This window comes from Nelumbo lutea, chromosome 7 (genome assembly GCF_056320005.1).
Source record: "Nelumbo lutea isolate HS-2025 chromosome 7, American lotus-T2T, whole genome shotgun sequence".
NCBI lineage: Eukaryota > Viridiplantae > Streptophyta > Magnoliopsida > Proteales > Nelumbonaceae > Nelumbo > Nelumbo lutea.
In genome coordinates, this window is record NC_142690.1 from 41,158,663 (window position 1) to 41,173,284 (window position 14,622).

At 38.0% G+C, this 14,622-nt stretch overlaps 1 protein-coding gene across 8 annotated transcripts in view; it reads left to right on the forward strand.

The window, feature by feature from the left end:
- Positions 1–13,753, forward strand: part of LOC148846173 (FAM91 carboxy-terminus protein) — a 96,543-nt gene extending 82,790 nt beyond the window's left edge. For all 8 annotated transcript variants that reach the window (XM_088955375.1, XM_088955381.1, XM_088955376.1 and 5 more), the window contains 2 exons: positions 4,652–6,281; positions 13,044–13,753. In XM_088955375.1, coding sequence (XP_088811501.1) covers positions 4,652–6,281; positions 13,044–13,299 — 1,886 coding nt within the window. In that variant the 3' untranslated portion in view covers positions 13,300–13,753. The remainder of the gene's footprint in view (positions 1–4,651; positions 6,282–13,043) is intronic.
- The last annotated feature ends 869 nt before the right edge of the window (positions 13,754–14,622 follow it).

Genomic DNA, 14,622 nt, shown 5'->3' on the forward strand with positions numbered 1-14,622 from the left:
TGCCATTAATAGGATTAAAACAACAGTACCCTTTTTGTGTGGAGGCATAACCAAGGATACACTTCTATGTCTTGGGTTCAAACTTATCTCTCTTAGAACTGGGTATATAAACATAGCAAGTTCAACCAAAAATCTGTAGAGGAATAGAGAATCTCAACACCAGGAAAGAGGACTCTAAAAGGAGATTTTAACCCCAAGACTTGAGAAAGCATGCGGTTAATAAGATAGGTAGCTGTTAAAACTGCATTACCCCCAAAACTTAACAGGAACATGGGTAGCAAACAGGATGCTCCTTGAAACTTGCACAACGTGTCTATTTTTCCTCTTCGCTACTCCATTTTGTTGTGGAGTGTGGGCACAAGAACTCTATGGATAACCCCTTCTCAAGATAGGGGGTAAGGTCCTTTTCAAAATATTCCTTAGCATTGTTTGATCGGAATATTTTGATGTGGGTGTCAAATTGAGTGAGAATGTGTTCATGGAACTGTTGCACAAGTTTATGCACTTCAGCACGAGAGCACATAAGGTAAATGCAGGTATATTGTGAACAATCATCAATAAATAGGATAAAATATCTATAGCCACCCATAAACAGTAAATGGTAAGGCCCCCACACCTCAGAGTGAACAATATTAAATGGAACAATAGATCTTTTATTAATGGAAGGATAAGTATTCTTACAATGCTTTGAGAACTCACATGAGTCACAATGTAGACTCGATAGATTAATTCCTTTAAATAATTCTGGAAACAATTGACTCAATGAAGAAAAAGACAAATGACCCAAACAATTATGACATAACATAATATGACTAGTGAACATAGAAACAAAAGTAGTTCTCTTAGGTTGTACTTGGCTCTGCTCAGGCACATCTAATAGATAGATCCCATTCGCCTCATGGCTATTCCCTATCACCTTCTGAGATATCATGTCTTGAAAAAACACAATAGGAAGGGAAAAAAGCCTCACTGCAATTCAGTGGTTTAGTCAAATTACTAACTGAAAGCAAATTGGTATTAAGTTTTGGTACATCAAGAACAAATGATAAGGTTAGGGCATGAGAAGTTTTAATGTCTCCCTTTCCCATGATAGGGGCAAGAGAACCATCAACAAGGGATATCTTATCCTGACTAGTTGGTAAGAGGCAAATAACTGTGAAACACTGGTCATGGTCTAAAGCACCAGAATCAATTATCCAAGGGGTTTTATGAGTACCTGAGATAGAAGCATGATTTGCAATTACACAAATACCTAAGTGGGCATAGGTTGAGGAGGGAACACTCTCTGAAGGAGTTGTGGCAGTGGATTCCAAATGATTGATTATTTGGCCATACTTCTCATACTCAGCCTTGGCGGCTGCAAGTTGTTCCCCTATTGACTTTTCTCCATCTTGTCCTTGTTCCTCTTGTGAGGAGGTGGCTACATTTGCATTTCCCCCTTTTCCAGTTTCAGACCTTTTTCCACCATTTTTCTTTCTTGATTCTAGCAGGAATGTGTTCTGGATGCAACTTCCAACAGGTGTCTTTGGTTTGTTTAGGCTTCTTGCAGTATTCATAGATAACATCTTTCTTCCTAGTGTTAACCTTTGGTTTCATCTCGGCATTGGCATAGTGATCAACTTGCGGCTCGACAGACTAAACTTGTCTTCTTCTTTCCTCACTGCTCACCATAGCATATGCCAAAGACAAAGTCACCTTTTCCTTTGCTAAAACATTTTGCCTCACAATATCATACTCCGAGTTGAATTCGGTGAGGAACTCAAAGACATGATTTCTCTCTACCAACTTCTTATATATTTCTACATTCTCTGTGCAATCCCAAGCAACTGTTTCCATCAAGTCAATCTCTTGCCAAAGAGATTTCAGCACAGAGAAATAGACGGCTAAGGGCTTCTCCCCTTGTCTTAGATTATTCACTTCATGCTTCAATTTGTAGGCCCGAGCAACATTAAGCTTTTGGGACTAGGTCTCCATAACACTATCCCACACTTCTTTTGCAGTTTCCATCCATAGGTAATCCTGACTAATGTGTGGTTGCATAGAATTCACTAACCATTCCACTACTGTGTAGTTTTCTTGCATCCACCTTTCATAAGTAGGATCATCCTCCTTCGATTTCTTCTGACTCCTAGTAATTTAACCCCATTTTCTTCTACTGCACACATGTAATTGAATAGATTGAGACTAGGCTAAATAACTGGTTTAACTTCATAGTAGTCACAGCCCCAAAAAGATTCTCCACTGACCCCCATGTCCAAACTCGGGATTTGTGGAATATTTACTCTTCTCCAATTTGCTCCATATAGATGCAAATGAAAATCAAATTAGGGTTTTACTAGGCTAGATTTATTGTTCTAAGAAAAGAACAACCCTTCTGAAAGAATGGTAGGATCCATCCAATGGACGGCAAAGGTTGCGGAATGGGTGGGCAAATTTCAAAAATTTTCCTACCTTCTCCCAACTGGGAATCGTATTCCCTAAATTTAGAATACAATATTCAAGGATCCTACTTGAACCATAATCGAACCAGATCTGAACCAAAAGGAAAAAGGGAGGATTATACCTGATCCGGAGAAGCAGTATCTCCCAAAGTTGGTGTTCACACCCAAAGAGGACACCAAGATCTGCTCCTGCTGAAGATGACGTAGCTGTATGTGGAACGGAACCAACAGAGTGCGTCCTACACACTGGATCCTTCACAAGAATACTCTGGAAACTCTGAGCACCAGATCTTTTCAGTCTTTTCTTCAAAGCTGATCTCAAGAAACAATTTCTTGATTTCTTTCTTCTTCAAAGATCGAATCTTATATGGAAGAATGGCGGTGGCTGGAGGAGAACTCCTGGGACGAAGATGGCTGAATAGCTTCTCTTCTCTCTGGAGTCTGTATGAGATCTAATCTCAGTTCGCAGGATAATTTCTTACACAAGACCCCTGGTTCGAAATCTGATATGTTTCTCTTAGGGTTTCTCCTCTTTTCATCGTGATTAAGAAACCTCCTAATTAGGAGTTATCCCAATCCAAATCAGTATTTGGATAGGGAATTATCTTAATCCTATCTGCAGATTAAGTTAGCTTACTCCTGATCTTATCAGGAGGTTACCAGATTCAAATCTGATTTTAATTTGGTCTCCTAGAGTGGATAAGGTTAAAGGCCCAATCCTTTTACTAACATTAATCTCAGATTCGCCCCATAGATGGGTGATCATATTAGCCCAGCTCGAAATGGGCTTTCGGCCCATTAAGTGTTCAATGCTTAACTAGTTTCCAATCTGTTGCCCAGTTGGGCTTCTTTGTATGGCGTGGGACCCAAGAATTGATCTACAAACCAGCCACATGGGTTCAGCCCAGCCTTTATTACAAGGCCCAATTGAATTCACTGAAAAGCTCAGTGAACCCCTGAGCCCATCACATGGACCCTATGGGCCCAACACTTACATTAAGTGGTCCCTGGGCCAAGCCATCTTATAAAAACCCAGGGTTTGATCCCCGCTAAGGATCTCACTGATTGGCATATCAAAGACAGCCCGATCGGACACCTAGTGAAGTGTCATAATCGAGTCTAGGGGTCAGGTGTAACTTTCCAGTTTTGCCCATCTATCTCCAAGGTCCAGGGCAACACTGAAAATCTGGTCCGGTTCAAGGAATCAAGTAATCCCATACTACACGTGCCTTGGGTCTTACCCTGGTGGCCGAGACAGGCCATCCCAACACTTGGTGGCACACCAGTATCAGCCTTGGCAGGATAAATCTCCCCAGACTTATCTAATGGCTGTGAACATTTAAAACTAACACGAGTCTCTATAAGTGTCCAGTTTTAGGGTCTTACACAGAGTTAAACCAAACAACATGAATCAAACATGCACTTTATTTATTTACACTAAATGTCAAAAGTACATCAAATCGGATTGAAGCTAAGGGCATACAAAACTTTCTAACACCTTCAACACCCAAAAATAGGGTTTCATAGAACCCGACAAAATGGGTAGGAGAGAAACTCCAATCGCTCCTCCCAAAGGCTTACCTTTGGTCGCCTGGTTCAAATTGTCTCTATGACCTGTAACAAGATTTCAACAGTTATCTAGGGTTTTCGGGAAAAATCTCCAAGAACCTGCCTTGTGCTTCAACTAAGGATGAAGACCTCCACAAACCTCTCCAAAAACCCTCCTAATTGGGCTGCAATAAGGATGAAAACCTTCACAACTTGAAAGTGGGAACCCGCTCTGATACCATGTTGTGAAATACACCTGCAATAACTCAGAAAATATAGAAAAAAAAGAAGAAAAAGGAAGGAAATAAGAGAAGAGGTTTCAGCAGTAGGCTGTTGAAGAAGAAGAGAAGGGAAGGGAGAAAAGAAGAGTTAGACCCCTTATCTTTAGCTCCCTTGATTACCTTATATTAACTTAATTCTAAAATTAAGTACAATTACATGGATGCCCTTAATGGGGCAGCCAGCACTAAAAAGATAATTAAAGAAAACAAATAAAGGCCCATAACTTCCAAACTTAACTTTAAACACTAAGGCCCATTCGGCCCATTCTCACTAAGGTTAAGAACCTGGGTTTTCTGTCTGATTAATATTCAAAGTCACTAAAGTTAAGAACCTGAGTTTGACCCCTTCTTTCTTTTTTCCTGTTCAAATGTCTTTTGCAGGTTTGAAATCTCATGCTGTGACACTATATGAAGCAGGCAAACTTGGTGATGCCAGTATTAAGGAACTCTGCAAGGATTTGACTACTTTAGAAGGAGCTAAATTTGAAGGAGAATTGCAGGAATTTGCAAATCATGCCTTCAGTCTTCGGTGTGTTCTGGAATGCCTACAATCTGGTGGAGTAGGTAAAGATGCTGTTGTTGAAGAAACTGATGATAAGATAGAAAAACAATCTTCAAGCAATCACGATGGCCAGGACGCTACATCTCTTCCGGCTAATATTAATATAACTGAAGAATCCAGCAATTCCGGTGGAAATGACACTGGTACAGATGTTGAGAATATTCTTGATTTGACCAGTTCTGGGATAACTCATGATGGTGCTGCTGTACTTGAATCTGTTAGTGGAAATGATGAATCACTTTCAGCTACCTTATTGGAAGATAATGGTGACTCCAGTGAGGTCATAAAACCAGATCCTAGGTCTCAGAATGATGATACTTTGATTTCGACTGATAGTTCAGAAAATGGAAAAGGAACTTTAAAGAGAAAAAGGAAATATCGTGTAGATATTCTCCGCTGTGAAAGTTTGGCTGCTCTTGCACCTGCAACATTAGATCGGTTATTTCATCGTGATTATGATATTGTTGTATCCATGGTTCCTCTTCCTTCTTCATCAGTCTTACCTGGACCTACAGGTCCTATTCACTTTGGTCCACCATCTTACTCATCCATGACACCTTGGATGAAACTGGTACTTTATTCAACTGTGCTAAGTGGGCCTTTGTCAGTTGTTCTGATGAAGGGGCAATGTTTGCGGTTGCTTCCTGCACCATTAGCGAACTGTGAAAAAGCTCTAATATGGTCTTGGGATGGGTCAACAGTTGGAGGGTTGGGAGGCAAGTTTGAAGGGAATTTAGTGAATGGAAATATTCTTTTACATTGTTTAAACTCACTTCTCAAGTGCTCAGCCGTACTGGTGCATCCCCTTAGCAAAAATGATCTTGATGCATCTGGAAGGATCGCCACTCTGGACATTCCGTTACCATTAAAGAACTCTGATGGTTCTGTTGCTCAGATAGGGAATGAGATTGGATTATGTGCAGAGGAAAGTTCAAAGTTAAATTCACTATTAGCTGATCTATCAAATAAGATAGAGTTATGGACAATAGGTTATATTCGTCTATTAAAACTTTACAAAGAAAGAGAATGCAACTACTTTTCAGCTGATAGTGAAAGCTATGAATGGGTTCCATTAAGTGTGGAATTTGGGATTCCACTTTTTAGTCCAAAACTATGCAGCAATATGTGCAAAAGAGTGGTTTCATCAAAATTACTTCAGACAGATTCACTAACTGACCATCATGATTCAATGCAAGGTTTAAGGAAAAGATTGCGTGATATTTGCACAGAGTATCAAGCAACTGGTCCTACTGCTAAACTTCTGTACCATAGAGAACAATCTAAGGAATCATCTCGCCAACTTATTAATTATGCAAGTGGAAGGTGGAATCCACTTTTGGACCCTTCTTCTCCAATTTCTGGAGCCTTGAGTGAACACCAGAGGTTGAAACTTGCTAATCGGCAGCGTAGCCGGACTGAAGTTCTAAGTTTTGATGGTAGCATTCTCAGGTGAATTATTAATAAAATTTCTACTGTACATGTTCACATCGCTAAAATGTTTTTTCTCCATGTCACCAATTTTTGCATCGGGATTTGCTTATGTGATACCTTCTTTGACTTTCAGAAAATTCATATTGGTGAAGGTGTAGGAACATCCTCATTTTTGTAGGCAATAGAACATAAATATGATGCAGCTATACAGTGCAGTAAATAAAACTATAGTTCTATAATATAGTTTACTGCAGTTACTGTAGCAACAGACTATCTAGAACCATCTGGTGATCTCATTGGAGAACACAGATAGGATGGTTAAAATCTGTAACAGTTTTTGTATAGAATTTTTAGGTGTACAGTTCATATAAAGCTTTGGGAAAATTGAAGTGAACAGTTTGTTGCTCCACCAGAATGTTAATACTTGAAAAAAAACTGATATATGGAAAAGAGGTAACAGATCCAACAGAAAAAAGGAAAAAAATGGAAATGAAAGGTGTCATGCTAAGAAGGTATAGCTTTCAATATATTGACATGTTGATTATATGATGTGAATAGGGATGTCAATGGGTCAGTTTTGTCCAGGTTTTCTTCCACCCTAACTGAACTCTCCAATGCTCCTACCATAGTTGTCAAGGTGACAAGGCGCCCTTGGAGGCTCGCGTCACCCAGTCGCCAAGTAGTTTCGTGCACTATGTTATAAAATACTTTTATATTTTTAATTTTTGACATTATAATTATAAAATAGGCATTATTAAACTAGAATACTCATTTTATGTGTTTATGTACTAATTTCTTTTTATTATTTTCTTATTTGTTAGGGTTTAATCAACACAAACATTGCTAACTGCAGTATTGCACCCATGGTTCAAAGTATCAGTATACCTGTATATTGGCAGAGGTGTATCAGTACTTATAACGATACTCCCCCTATTTTTTTATTTCATTGGTTTTCAATTTCATTTTTAATTATATATATACAAATATATATATATATATATATATATATATATATATATTATTTTAAAAAATGGGTTCCTGAAAACATCTGTAAACATGTGTATTGGGGTGCCAAAGATACAATACAATACACCCGATACGGGGTGTATCATATCAAAGTTTTGATCCTTGATTGAATCCTCAAAGATTTCAGAACCTGAACCAATAAGCAAGGGAAGAACTTAAAATTTTGTCTAATCAACACATTTTCTTCTTACAGGTCTTCTTCCCCTTCCACCTTTTCTTTTATTCTTTTCCTATAACAAAAGTAGGGGTTCAGCCCCTATATTTTCTTAATTTTCTTTCCATTGTTCATTTTCTTCTCATAAAATGTTGATTTTCTAAACTTAAAACATGAAATTTATACTTCTCTTATGAAAATTATGGATAATTATTAAGGAAAGATGGTTATGGAACCTAGGGAACTACCCTAGGATATATATGGTTTTACTTAAAAATACCATCACCTAGGCATCACCTAGGCAACTAGGCGACAAGGCGCCCCCCTGTCGCCTAACCTTGCCTTGGCGCCTTAAAAACTATGGCTCCTACCCAAACCTGACCCAACTTAATACCATGTGTTTTCTGAACTTGACCCGAGCCTATAGTGTTCAACGCAATACTGACTTGACACAACCCACAGTCTTTTGATTAAAATCCAAGAGTAACTAACTTAAGATGGGAATTGGTTTCTGGGTCCCAAGGTGTCACTTCCTCCATAGTGGAAGAAGAAAAGCCAAATTGCAAGAATACCCTCTATATATGTGGGGCACTATGACTTATAAAAATGGTTTTATGACTTAGTTGTCTTTCAAAAATATCTTTTTTTAGGATGAATGAATCAGCAACATTAGCAAATATGGGGTTCTCTCCACTCCGGATGTTGTTCATTCATTCATCCTAATAAAAGAAATTTTCAAGACACTAATATGGACATGTTTGGGCTTTTATGGAGATTAAGAATACAAGTATCTTTTTAAAATATCTTTTATAGGGACTAAAAATTTTAGACCCTAATATGGACTAGTTTGGGCTTGCCTTGAGGGGCTTGGTTGGCGGTCCGGGGGCAAAGCCCCTAGCCTAGATACTAAGCACAAAAGAACAGAGAAAATCAATACATTTTTGAAAGGAGCATGGTTGGGATGAAGCTCTAGGTGCACCAAGCGCATGACTTATGAAAGTGTTGTCCCTAGGACCTATTTGAGGCACATACCCTAAATTGCACCTCATCTGTGTGCCTAGGCACACCTTTTAAATAACAAGACAACCCAAAGTCACGTAATCTTGAACTTAAAAAACCTTTTGTTGGTTCTGAACCTTCTATTACTCCTGTTACTGAACCTGATGTCTTGAATTCTAAACTTGATCTTCCTATTCCTATCCATAAATGTAAAAAGAAATGCACCAACTATCTTATTAATAATTATGTTTCTTATGATGCCCTATCACCATCCTACTATGCCTACATTTTCTCCATTTCTTTGTTCCCATTCCTCACAGTGCCATAGAGGTAGTGCAATCACCTCAATCGAAGGAAGCTATGAACCAAGAGATGCAGGCTCACATAAAGAACTAGACTTGGGGTATTGCTTCTTTTCCTAAGAATAAAGTTCCAATATGGTGCAAGTGGGGTATATGGTTAAGCGCGAGACTGATGGTTCAATTAAAAGATCTAAAGATTAGTTGGTAGCAAAAGGGTATACCCAAACCTATGGTATTTATTGATTAATAGGAGACCTTTGCTCCTATGGCTAAGCCAAACTCTTTGAGTGATTATGTCCCTTGCTACCCACTCTATTCTTGCCGTTGTATTGGATAAACGTGAAGAATGTTTTTCTTAATAGTGATCTTCAAGGGGAGGTTTACATGAACCTAGCCCTAGGAGCAAGTTTCTTAATGGTGAAGGGAAAGTATGCCATCAAAAGAAGTCTTTCTATGGACTAAAGCAATCTTCTAGACCATAGTTTGACCGATTCAAAAGGTAGTCTTGAAGATTGGATGAACACAATCTTAGCCTAACGGTACCTTATTCATAAAGTGGGTTGATGGCTGTGTGACTATGTTAATAGTGTAACATTGATGGCATTGTAGTCATTGGGGATGACACCTCTGTGGAATTACTAAGTTGAAGTCCTGCCTTGTTTTGAGTTTGAGATGAAGGACTTCTGTGATCTCAGATATATTCTTGGGATCGAAGTTGCAAGATTCAAGATGGGAATCTTTTTTTTTTGATCAGTAAAGACGGGAATCTTTATTTCAGAATGAAAATATGTCCTAGATTTGTTTCAATAAGTAGGAAAATTGGGGTGCAAGCCAACTGAAACTCAATTGATCCCAATCATAAGTTAAGTGGTGATGATTGGGATATCCTTCCAAACAGAGGTGTTTATCAAAGACTTGTTGGTTGTCTTCGTTACTTGTGCTTGACTAGGCCTGATATATCCTATATAATTGGTGTGGGGAGTCAATATTACATAAGCTCAGAACTTCCCACCTGCAAGATGTCAATAGGATTCTTGCTTATCTGAAGTGATGCCTTGGTAAGGATTGCTTTACTCCAACCATGGGATGAAGGTTGAAGCTTGCATTGATGTTGATTAGAAAAGATATGTGGATGATAGGAGATCTACCTCTATCTATTATGCTTTAGTGGGTGGCAATGTAGTGTTACGGAGAAGCAAAAAGCCATCTTTTGTTGCCTGCTTTGTGTAGAGGCAGAATACATGGCAATGCCTCATGGAGTATCTGAATTACTATGGTTAAACAACTTGCTTATAGAGATGAAGGTTCAAGCTGATGTCCCAAGAAAGACATGCTATATATATAGCTCATAATCCTATCCAACATGACCATACAAAACACATTGAAGTGGATAGATGCTTCATTTGAGAGAAAATAGCCAGTGTAGATATATGCTTACCTTTTGTGAGGTCAGAAGACCAATTTTCTGAATGTCTCACCAAGGGAGTTCCCAAGCCAAAGTTTGATAATAATCTAAGTAAGCTGGGCATGGTAGATATCTATTATCAGCTTGAGGGGGGAGTGTTGAGGATATGTTTGTATGTGAAGGAGGGCATGATTATCTTTAACCTTTTTTTATTTGGGCACCCATCTAGGCGTACTTGTAATTCCTTACACTTAATATAAATAGTTGTTTGAGAGTGTTAAGAATGAAAGAGAAAGAAAGAAGAGAGGAGAAAAACAACAAAGGAAAAAAGAATAATATTTGCCAAAAGTTGTCTATGGCGGCACCCACACTAACTTATATATTAGGATATTTTAAATAAGGTGAAAAATTACAAATGTACACTTGGTGACAAATTAATAGAAAAAAAGACAGCAAAAATTACAAATGTACACTTGGCAACTAATAAAGACTCAGTTACATGTAACCAATCAAGAAGCAAGTGGCTAGTTAGCTGCAATAAGGCCACATGACTATTTCAAGCAGAGGAGCAATATAAAAAGAGTTGGCTGTACTCTAAAATGGAGAAGATATAAAAATTTCCTCAACCAAATTCTTTTTTCTCTCTCTCATCCCTTTCCCTTGTCTAATCCGATTCAGGAGGAAAGACTGTTTGGGCAGTATCCGAACAGATCTCATATCTCCTTTTTTATGTATACAAATGTGAGATTGACACTTATTTTAGGCTCCATGTCATTCCACAAGTAATGCCATAATTTCAGCGTTCTCTTTCTCCCACTCACTAGTCACTAGACTCACTACCCAATCAAATCAGCTAAGGTTGATCATCTTTCAAGTACATGAGTTTACCTTTGGCTATCAAAAATATCTTGATGGACTTTTCCCGCGAAAGATAAAGTTTCTGCCATAGTTGTCAAGGCGACACCAGGGCGACAAGGCGCCCTTTGAGGCTCGCCTTGCTTAATCGCCGAGCAGTTTTGTACTATGTATTGTAAAATACTTTTTTATTCTTTATTTTTTGACATTATAATTATAAAATTGGCACTACTATTAAACTAAAATATCCATTCTTTGTGTTTATATACTAATTTATTTATTTTTATTTTCTTATTTATTAGGATTTAATGAATACAAGCATTGCTAAATGCTGTATTGAACCCTCAAAGACTTTAAAACGTGAACCAACAAATAAGGAAGAACTTAAAATTTTGTCTAATCAACACATTTTCTATACTTTAACATGAACTCTATACTTTTCTTGTGAAAATTATGAATAATTATTAAGGAAATATGGCTATGGTACCTAGGGAACTACCCTAGGATCTATGTTGTCTATATAAAAAAATCCATCGCCTAGGTGACTAGGCAACAAGGCGCCCCCCCTAACGCCCAGCCTTGCCTTGGCACCTAGAAAACTATGGTTTCTGCGTTCAGTTTAATTGAGGTCATCTGCTCATGTTTAGTAATCAGAGGAGACCATTACATTTCATTTTTGATCATCATTACCCCTTCTAGCTGCTGCCATGATTTTTGACACACCACACAACCAGTACTCTTCAATCACAAGAAAGTAAATAATAGAAGGGGAACCAGTTGACAATTCCAACCATAGGTCTGAACGTTTTCTTCATTCACACATAGAGCAGTCTATTTGTAGGCTGTTCAACACTTAATCACCAATAATGAGCTACCAGACACACATAGAACATCCTACTTTACAGACTGAATTGTTTTGCATCACCAACACTAGCAGTTGATACATGTCTACTGCACATCAGCCCCTCGGTAGAGGGTACACACCACCACATGAACCACAACAGTAACCACAACAGTCACCCATGGTGAGTGCAACCAGAACAAAGGGGAGGAGATCACAGTCCTTACTGACTTGAGTGGTAATAGAAATGATCAAAAAGGATAACAGGAAAAAACAGATGAGATTGCAATCTTGAACACCATGTTCTGAAGTTCAGAATATGGTATTATTTCTGTCCATGCATAGATGAAAAGGAGAGGGTGCACACCACAGCAGTCACCCATGGTGAGTGCAACCAGAACAAAGGAGAGGAGATCACAGTCCTTACTGACTTGAGTGGTGATAGAAATGATCAAAAAAGATAGCAGGAAAAAACAGATGAGATTGCAATTTTGAACACCATGTTCTGAAGTTCAGAATATGGTATTGTTTCTGTCCATGCAGAGACGAAAAGGAGAGGGTACACACCACAACAGTCACCCATGGTGAGTGCAACCAGAGCAAAGGAGAGGAGATCACAGTCCTTGCTGACTTGAGTGGTAATAGAAATGATCAAAAAAGATAGCAGGAAAAAACAGATGAGATTGCAATCTTGAACACCATATTCTGAAGTTCAGAATATGGTATTGTTTCTGTCCATGCAGAGACGAAAAGGGAAGCAAGAGTTTTAGACTAATTTGAATGGAAGTCAAGTTTCTTCTTCCCATTCATCCATTATGTTATAAAATGTCCAATCTGCCCCTACTCAAGTTGGGAAAGATACAAGAGACAAACCACAAATAAAAAGAGCAAAGGACAATAATACCTTTGTTTACTTGCTACATAACATAATCTTTGACAGCTCATGTGATCAATGTAAAATGCTATAGCTAGAAACAGAAACTGCATAGTTAATGTTACAGGTGGAAAGATTTTGTAGATGCATTTACACTTAAGCTATTCATCTGTTGAAGCTTACAAGGTCTAATTGACTCAGAATAAATCAGTCAAACCGCTTAAAATATTTGATTCACCATTATCCTTTGATAGTATTCAATCACTATATAAGAAGTAAAGAAAAAAAAATGAAAAAATTGACTCTAGAATATTTATATTGCAGGTCATATGCTCTCACTCCTGTCTATGAAGCTGCCACAAGGCCTATTGAAGAATCACTTCCTGTGAGTACAATGAAAGTGGAACCAGACGATGCTGATAGCAAGGAAGTTGTCCTGCCAGGGGTTAATCTCTTGTTTGATGGATCTCTTTTGCACCCATTTGACATAGGTGCTTGCCTGCAGGCTCGTCAACCAGTTTCCTTGATAGCTGAAGCTTCAGCAGCCTCAGCATCACTCCAGACAAGTAGGGTCTCATGATATAACCTTATTCTTGCACTTGTGGTTCTGATTTATCAACAAAGAGATCGGCCCAATTGTGATGAATGACGTCCATCATAGATGGCAATGTTGTTGGGTCTTGATTGATGCAAATAAAATTCTTCTTTCTATTCCATTTTGGAAGATGCCATATGTTCTCAATTGCTTGCTTGGTAGAAAACGTGCGGGAGAGACCCAAATCATCTGGTGATTATATACACCCAATTTAATAACATCTGTAGTGAGCAGTTCATGTAATCTTCTAATGAGGCCCAACCAATTGGATACTATAGAACATTATAATGTTCCCATCTGTCGATGGTCTACCACTGTAACTAATATCATTAGGAAGCTAAGTAGGGGATGCTACATTGTCTACATTTTTTTTATCATTTCTGTATGATTGCAACATGATAATCTTACTAAGGAAAGTGCAAATCCCTCATTTGAACCATTTTTGAGATAGTTTTAACTAGACAGGAGATTGGTATGATGTAGGGCCAAGATTCGATGTTTCGATCAAAGTATCAGAAAATGATTAGGATCACTGTTAAATGGTAAAACATGTGCTGCTTGAAAGACATGATACCGAAAGGGTTTTGACCTTGTGAATTTTGATAAATACGTATTGATCAAAAAAAAGAAAAATGATAAATACGTCTGATTGACTAGCAACGGTTGATTGGTTACGAGTTTTTCCAGTATCGTGTCTTTCGGTGTTATAATTGAACCCATGTTGCATATTGATATTTGAAATAGTATCAGATTTGCAAATTTAGGAAGTCTCTGACAATGAGAATGAGCTTAAGAAATTCAATAGTATGGAGGAATGATTAGAAATTAGAATGCACTTGGATACCTCAGAAATCATCATCATCGTCATCATTATCCTAGCCTCACTCTCTCTCTCTCTACATGAATCCTATTTTGTCATTGTCTTATTTGATGTCATATCCAGTGTTAAATTATGAGCACTTAAATCCTTCTAGCCGCTTAAATTGGCAACAGGTGCTTTGGTGTTTTGTATGCATGTATCCAAATCACTTTAGTTCACTTTCTTTCATTTTGTCACGAGTTATTCCTAGGTTCTTGAATGACTTCATTTTTGACCCATTCATTCTAGTTTTTCCGCTAATTTGGTAGCATGAAAAGTTGCAAGGTCTGCCAACGAAGTTGCTAGAAGCATAGCCCATTAAGATATAAACCAATGTCATTTTAGTTCATGTATCCAAATACATGAACTAATTTGGTAGGTTTTTTGTGTTTTTCTATGCATGTATCCAAATTATTTTAGTTCACTTTCTTTCATTTTGTCACCTATTG